The 7,790-nt window shown below is 46.0% G+C and overlaps 1 protein-coding gene across 2 annotated transcripts in view; it reads left to right on the plus strand.

Moving 5' to 3' along the window:
- The first annotated feature begins 207 nt into the window (after positions 1-207).
- cd99l2 (CD99 molecule-like 2) overlaps positions 208-7,790 on the plus strand; it is a 29,494-nt gene continuing 21,911 nt past the window's right edge. The window contains exon 1 of one of the 2 annotated variants that reach the window (XM_085154012.1): positions 208-405. In XM_085154012.1, the coding sequence (XP_085010138.1) occupies positions 345-405 (61 nt within the window). In that variant the 5' untranslated portion in view covers positions 208-344. The remainder of the gene's footprint in view (positions 406-7,790) is intronic. The other variant, XM_085154011.1, reaches the window with a different exon arrangement.

Consider the following 7,790-nt stretch of genomic DNA (forward strand, 5'->3'; position numbering starts at 1 on the left):
TCTTATTAGTAATAATAAATTTCCTTGATAGAATCCAAGTGTTTTTCCAGTCTATATCATTGTAAATATTGTTCCAGTAAAATACAGCTGCAGGTTTGGAAACAATATCTCTTTGAATGATTTGTCTAATACACTGATTTGTGGCTTTATCACTCAATAAAGGACAGATGTTACGAAGAGAGGACTTTTGTTTTAAAAGCAACCGGAAGTGGCGCAGAGTGGGTGTGTCCCAGCCAGCCGTGGGGAACGCCCTGGATGCGGCTTTCGGACACGCTGAGTGCAAACACGCCCGCTGATCGCTCGTTGTTTCTTCACCTCGTCTCGGCTCGTGTGGACTCGTAGCCATGGCTCACCGCTCTCTGTGCGCTCTGTGTGTGCTGCTGCCGCTGCTGCTGCCGCTCCAAGGTAAGCTTTGTCCCGCACACCTCACCCCGTCGGCTCTCCCTTTGTGCTGCACTTCGGTTTAAGGCCGAATAACGGTCCGTCGGCCTCAAACGTGTCGTGCGGTTTTCAGCCTCTACAAACCTTTACTGCTTATAGTTCAGCAGCTGGAGTGACCTGCTTTGGTCCCTGTAGTTCTGGGTGCACATCCACGGAAAAGATCAAAGAGAAAACACCCCGTCACCTCTGCGCGTCGCAGCTGCACGTGCACTACTGGAAATGGTTCTCGTGCTCGGTGATGGAGGATGATGTGACCGGTTTTAAGGTGAAGGCGAATCACTGAAAACCCGACGATTTAATTTAGTCATGAGTTGATTTGTTTTATGAAAACCGGAAGATTTAAATGAGCAAAATGTGACTGAATGGTAGAGTGAAGTGTGTATGGCACACGCTTTAATCATGATGTTTAACAATGGGTAAGTTAAGGTCAATAGTTAGCTGTGGTTGGTAAACGTTGTAGTGTAAGTGAGGTTTGGATAATGGAAATGCTGTATACCCCAAACCTACATTTTAAGTCCATGCACACCAGTGTTTGTTTACTGGAACCAGCTGAAATTTGAGTGACTGTATTTAGGATTAGTTGCATGAAGCTGAACAAGGTCAATAATGGTCTTTAGACTAATGTTACATGTTAGCTTCTTTTATAGGACATGTAGGAAAGATGAAGTTTTACAGCAGATTTTTGGAGCTTCTTATCTGCAGCTGCAGCTTCCAACATCATCAACTAATATACCCTGTGTGTGTGTGTATATATATATACACTTAGAGAAATATAAAACGTTTCTCGACTCGTGCTATTTTATTTGGATTGGCAGACAGAGCAGACAAAGATGACCGCACCACAGTGAGCTCACAGATGACCTGGCAATACCTGTGATAAAATTCTTGTCATTCTTCAGTATTTGTTGTCGGACTTTTTCCTGTGGCAGGAATTTCACAGCGTGTACAGTGGGGCACAAAGCAAAATGGATGATGGGCACAGGAAGCCTTAACCGCGGCCCAGTTTCCTTTAATGTTTTTGACCAATGCATTTACGCTAATAAACTTTAAACCAGTACATCAACTGGTGCTTATGGGAGGCAGACGGCCTGGTGCAGTGGAAACAACGTGCAGCTTATTGCTGCCAAATACAGGTGCTGGTCATAGAATTAGAATATCAGCAGAAAGTTGATGTGTGTCACCGATTCCACTCAAAAAGGGAAAGTTGTATAATGTTTACATTCAATCCATACAGACTGTTTATTTCTTTTGATTCTGATGATTGTAACTGACAACTAATGAAAATCCCAAATTAGATGTTCTAGCTTTGGATTGTCATTTATGCTTAGAAACATATAATCATGATAGGATGTCTGATCCTTAGTAGTCTGCAAAGACTCTTCCTGAGTGTTCTGGCACACCACACGTCTTCAGGTCATGAGAGAGGTCGTACCTTCTCTTTCTGATATTTAGTACAGGAGGACGCCTACTCTGTGTCTGTTTAAGTATAAGTGCCTTTTGTTTAGGTGAACTCTTTGGCACCAGCTTTGGGAGTCGTTCACAGGGTCATATTTACACACACACTGGTAGTCTTTGTTCACATGTTCAAGATGGCACATGGAAACATGTGCAGCTCTCTATACTTAGTTGGGCTCCTTTGGCCTGAATTACTGCAGCGTGGCATGGATTCGATCATCCTGGGCTCTGCTCCGGTGTGATGAGAGCCCAGGATGCTCTGATAGTGGCCTTCAGCTCTTCTTCATTGTTAGAGCTGCCATATTACATCTTCCTCTTCACTATGGGCTTAAGGTCAGGCGAGTTTAACCTCCTAGAAGCTGGCGTCCACATATGTGGACATCACATTTTGGTTATTTAGACCAAAATACTCAATTGTGCTCTACGAGGGCCTGATATCCACTGACGAGGACATTAAACTGTTCTATCACAATTTGAAACAAATGTCCTCATATGTGGCTCTGATTTTTCTTAAAAACAAAAATAAAGTAAAAAAAATAAATCTGGTAATTCTTTGTTTTTACATTCATTGGGCCCCAATATGTCCAAATATCAAAGAGAAATTAAAAATGCATGCTGTGGACGAGCTCGGGTCTTAGGAGGTTAAACCAGGTGCTGGTAGCTTTGGCACTGTGTGCAGGTGCCAAGTCCTGAAATCTGCAGTTTCATGAAGTAGGAAGCAAGTTCTTCCTAGGGCTGGGCGATATATCGAGTTTTTAAAAAATATCGATATATTTTCATACGAGATATAAGATGTGACAATATCCTTTATATCGATATAGTCTATGTTACGTTATAATTATACTCGTGGAGCCACAAGTTTGCCTCTCTTTCGTCCACTTTTGTCTTTAAGCAACAGTACTGGCCTCGCCTCTCCTTCACTGAACAGAACTCCCCCTCCTCCCCCATAGCTTCACCTGCAGGCAGCGACAAGATGGACACGGCAAATCTCCGTTAGCGAGTTGTGGGGCTGGACAGCGTCAACGTGTTAGTTAGCTGACCGCGCTAACGAGCTAACCATGCTAACGAGCTAACCATGCTAACGACATGCAGCCCACAGGGGCAGCACGGCCTAAAATCCTTTCATTTTCTCAAAAGTTGACAGCGCGCCTTATGTATGAATTCTGGTTGTGCTTACTGACCGCGAACCGATTTTAGGTGGTACACGGCGCTCAGCAATCTGTCAAAAAATGTTTTAGTACGACTTTGGTAAGCTGTGGCGCTGCCGTTCGTGATAGATTGTCGGAGCATAACGGCTACCGTAGTCTGGAGCCTCGCGGAGTGATACGTACTGTGCTTCAACGTAATATTACCTTATTGTGTGTGTATAAGGACCATAAATGGCACCTGTTAAGAGACACGGTTACAAAGAGGATTTCAAACTCCAGGCTGTCAGTCACGCAGTAGAAGTTGGGAACAGAGCAGCTGTGAAATCTGTCTTTGTTATTATGCTCAGCGTCTTTTAGTTTACATTTTGACTGCACAATTATGAGCTTTTTGTTATGCACAAAAACAACATTGTTTTCTTTTATTTATGGAGCATTATTATTTAATAAATGCTCATAATTAATTTTTGAGTAATTTCTTCATGTAAATCTATGCTGTATGTAAATAAAAATGCCTGTGTGACATCTGGGATACAGTGTGACTAAGAACTCTCTTTTTGTTCTTAACTTATGGCTTTAAAAAAATATCGAGATATATATCTTATATCGCCACCCAGCTAAAAAATATCGAGATATGAATTTTGGGTCATATCGCCCAGCCCTAGTTCTTCCTGCTGCTGACTTCCTGGTTTATGGCTGTGTTGACCTCAGACCTCAGAAAACACAGTGGAGCAACTGACCACATCACTGACTGTGGAAACTTTACACTCCCGTCTTTCTCCTGACACTGGGAGCCTGATCTCCAAAGGAAATGCAGAATTTACTTTGATCACAGATCATCACTTTGGACCGCTCAGCAGCGTCCAGTCCTTTTTGTCTTCAGCCCAGGGAGACGCTTCTGATGCCGCCTGTTGTCCGAGAGTGGCCTCACACAAGCACTGACTCCAGCTGCAGTCTTTGTGGATTTCCCCACATTTTGAATAGACTTTGTTTCACAATCCTCTCGTGTGGTTATCCCTATTATCACTTTTTTCGACCACATCTTTTCCTTCCCTTCGCCTCTCTACTAACATGCTCAGCCTCTTTTGCAAAGACCTTCTGTGTCTTGCCGTCCTTGTGCAGGTGTCAGTGGTCGTCTTTCAGACAGCTGTCGGGTCAGCAGTCTTTTTCTTAAGTAATAAATAAATAGTTGGGGGGTTTTGTTGTTTTTTTTTTGTTTTTTTTAACAAACAGAAATGATAAGCAATAAGACGATACAATAAATAATACTATAAGTGCAACAACCTGAGTACCAGTATGGAGTGTGGGTATAAATATAGGTGTAAATAAATACTTTAGCAGCAAAGGGCATGATGGCGTTGGAGTGAAGCTGTTTCTCAGTCTGCTGGTTTTGCATTTAATGCTCAGCCTCCTGCCTGAGGGGACAAAGAGTGTGTGTGCTGGGTGAGCCCTCTGTAGAGCTTTCCTCTCTGCCACGGTGCAGTTTCTGTGCCACACGTTGATGCCAGAGCACAGAACACTCTCCACTGCACATCTGTAGAAGGACATGAGGACTGAGCTCCCATTCCTGCACGCCTCAACCTCCTCAAGAAGCAGAGCCTCTGGTGAGCCTTCCTGATCAGGCTGCAAGTGTTGTTTTTCCAGGTGAGGTTGCCATCCAGGTACTTGTAGCTGGGTACTACTTCGACTGCAGATCCTCCAACGTGCAGGTGTGTGTGTGTCTTCCCCTCAGGAACACAGCAGTGTTGTGATTCTGGGTCTTGACTGACTTGTTGTGGTGATCTATGGTTCCTAGTCTCAGTTTGATGTGCTTATGAGTTTCCTGTTTATGTCTCTGGGGGATGTAGAGGACTCTGGGTCATGTAGTTTCCTTTAGGCATTCCCCTCTGATAGCTCTGTCCAGGCACAAACCTGTTGCTGGAACAGCTGAGACTGTTCTACTGCAGCTAGCAAACATGGGACAGCAGCCAGAACTCTTTGTGATCTTGTGCACGAGGGACATGAATGAGACGAACGCCGTTCCTGCTGCTCGAACACCAGCCCACACTCAGTCAGCTCCCCTGTAGCACTGCTCTTTATTGAGGTACATGAATATTCATAGGTTCATTAACATATGACGTCTCAAACAGACATGTATGTGAACAGAGTACCGTGTGTGAAGATGTGACCCTGTGAATGACTCCTAGATCTGCTGGTGCCGATGAGTCCAGCAGTTCACCTAAACAAAGGCACTTTTACCTAAACAGATACAGATGTGTTTATCAGAAAGAGAAGCTACGACCTCTCTCGTGACCTTAGGACGTGTGGTGTGAACGAACACTCAGGAAAAGAGGAGTGAACGTACTCGTCTTTTTATGGTACACAGAGCCTTTGCAGGATCAGACATTCTATCATTACACAATCGATTCTATACCTGTGAGCATAAATGACAACAACAGTATGACTCTGACACCCTCTCATCTGTTTTTCTTTACCTCTCTCTCTCTCTCTCTCTCTCTCTCTCTCTCTCTCTCTCTCTCTCTATGAGTGAGTCTCTCTCTATGAGTGAGTCTCTCTCTCTCTCTCTTTATGAGTGAGTCTCTCTCTCTCTCTCTCTCTATGAGTGAGTCTCTCTCTCTCTCTCTCTCTATGAGTGAGTCTCTCTCTCTCTCTCTTTATGAGTGAGTCTCTCTCTCTCTCTCTTTATGAGTGAGTCTCTCTCTCTCTCTCTATGAGTGAGTCTCTCTCTCTCTCTCTCTCTATGAGTGAGTCTCTCTCTCTCTCTCTCTCTCTATGAGTGAGTCAGTCTCTCTCTCTCTCTCTCTATGAGTGAGTCAGTCTCTCTCTCTCTCTCTCTATGAGTGAGTCTCTCTCTCTCTCTCTCTATGAGTGAGTCTCTCTCTCTCTCTCTCTATGAGTGAGTCTCTCTCTCTCTCTCTCTATGAGTGAGTCTCTCTCTCTCTCTCTGAGTCTCTCTCTCTCTCTCTCTGAGTCTCTCTCTCTCTCTCTGAGTCTCTCTCTCTCTCTCTGAGTCTCTCTCTCTCTCTCTCTCTCTCTCTCTCTCTCCGAGTGAGTCTCTCTCTCTCTCTCTCTCTCTCTCTCTCCGAGTGAGTCTCTCTCTCTCTCTCTCCGAGTGAGTCTCTCTCTCTCTCTCTCCGAGTGAGTCTCTCTCTCTCTCTCTCCGAGTGAGTCTCTCTCTCTCTCTCTCCGAGTGAGTCTCTCTCTCTCTCTCTCCGAGTGAGTCTCTCTCTCTCTCTCTCCGAGTGAGTCTCTCTCTCTCTCTCTCCGAGTGAGTCTCTCTCTCTCTCTCTCTCTCTCTCTCTCCGAGTGAGTCTCTCTCTCTCTCTCTCTCTCTCTCTCTCTCTCTCTCTCCGAGTGAGTCTCTCTCTCTCTCTCTCTCTCTCTCCGAGTGAGTCTCTCTCTCTCTCTCTCTCTCTCTCTCCGAGTGAGTCTCTCTCTCTCTCTCTCTCTCTCTCTCTCTCTCTCTCTCTCTCTCTCTCTCTCTCTCCCTCTCTCTCTCTCTCTCTCTCTCTCTCTCTCTCTCTCTCTCTCTCTCTCTCCCTCTCTCTCTCTCTCTCTCTCTCTCTCTCTCTCTCTCTCTCTCTCTCTCTCTCTCTCCCTCTCTCTCTCTCTCTCTCTCTCTCTCTCGCTCTCCTCTCTCTCTCTCTCTCTCCCTCTCTCCGAGTGAGTCTCTCTCTCTCTCTCTCTCTCTCTCTCTGAGTGAGTCTCTCTCTCTCTCTCTCTCTCTCTCTCTGAGTGAGTCTCTCTCTCTCTCTCTCTCTCTCTCTCTGAGTGAGTCTCTCTCTCTCTCTCTCTCTCTCTCTGAGTGAGTCTCTCTCTCTCTCTCTCTCTCTCTCTCTCTCTCTCTCTGAGTGAGTCTCTCTCTCTCTCTCTCTCTCTCTCCGAGTGAGTCTCTCTCTCTCTCTCTCCGAGTGAGTCTCTCTCTCTCTCTCTCCGAGTGAGTCTCTCTCTCTCTCTCTCCGAGTGAGTCTCTCTCTCTCTCTCTCCGAGTGAGTCTCTCTCTCTCTCTCTCCGAGTGAGTCTCTCTCTCTCCGAGTGAGTCTCTCTCTCTCTCTCTCTCTCTCTCTCTCCGAGTGAGTCTCTCTCTCTCCGAGTGAGTCTCTCTCTCTCTCTCTCTCTCTCTCTCTCTCCGAGTGAGTCTCTCTCTCTCTCTCTCTCTCTCTCTCTCTCTCTCTCTCTCTCTCCGAGTGAGTCTCTCTCTCTCTCTCTCTCTCTCTCTCCGAGTGAGTCTCTCTCTCTCTCTCTCTCTCTCTCTCTCTCCCTCTCCGAGTGAGTCTCTCTCTCTCTCTCTCTCTCTCTCTCTCTCTCTCTCTCTCTCTCTCTCTCTCTCTCCCTCTCCGAGTGAGTCTCTCTCTCTCTCTCTCTCTCTCTCTCCTCTCTCTCTCTCTCTCTCTCTCTCTCTCCCTCTCTCCGAGTGAGTCTCTCTCTCTCTCTCTCTCTCGCTCTCTCTCTCTCTCTCTCTCTCCCTCTCTCCGAGTGAGTCTCTCTCTCTCTCTCTCTCTCTCTCTCTGAGTGAGTCTCTCTCTCTCTCTCTCTCTCTCTCTCTCTGAGTGAGTCTCTCTCTCTCTCTCTCTCTCTCTCTCTGAGTGAGTCTCTCTCTCTCTCTCTCTCTCTCTCTCTGAGTGAGTCTCTCTCTCTCTCTCTCTCTCTCTCTCCGAGTGAGTCTCTCTCTCTCTCTCTCTCTCCGAGTGAGTCTCTCTCTCTCTCTCTCCGAGTGAGTCTCTCTCTCTCTCTCTCCGAGTGAGTCTC

Source organism: Neolamprologus multifasciatus, chromosome 3 (genome assembly GCF_963576455.1).
Source record: "Neolamprologus multifasciatus chromosome 3, fNeoMul1.2, whole genome shotgun sequence".
NCBI lineage: Eukaryota > Metazoa > Chordata > Actinopteri > Cichliformes > Cichlidae > Neolamprologus > Neolamprologus multifasciatus.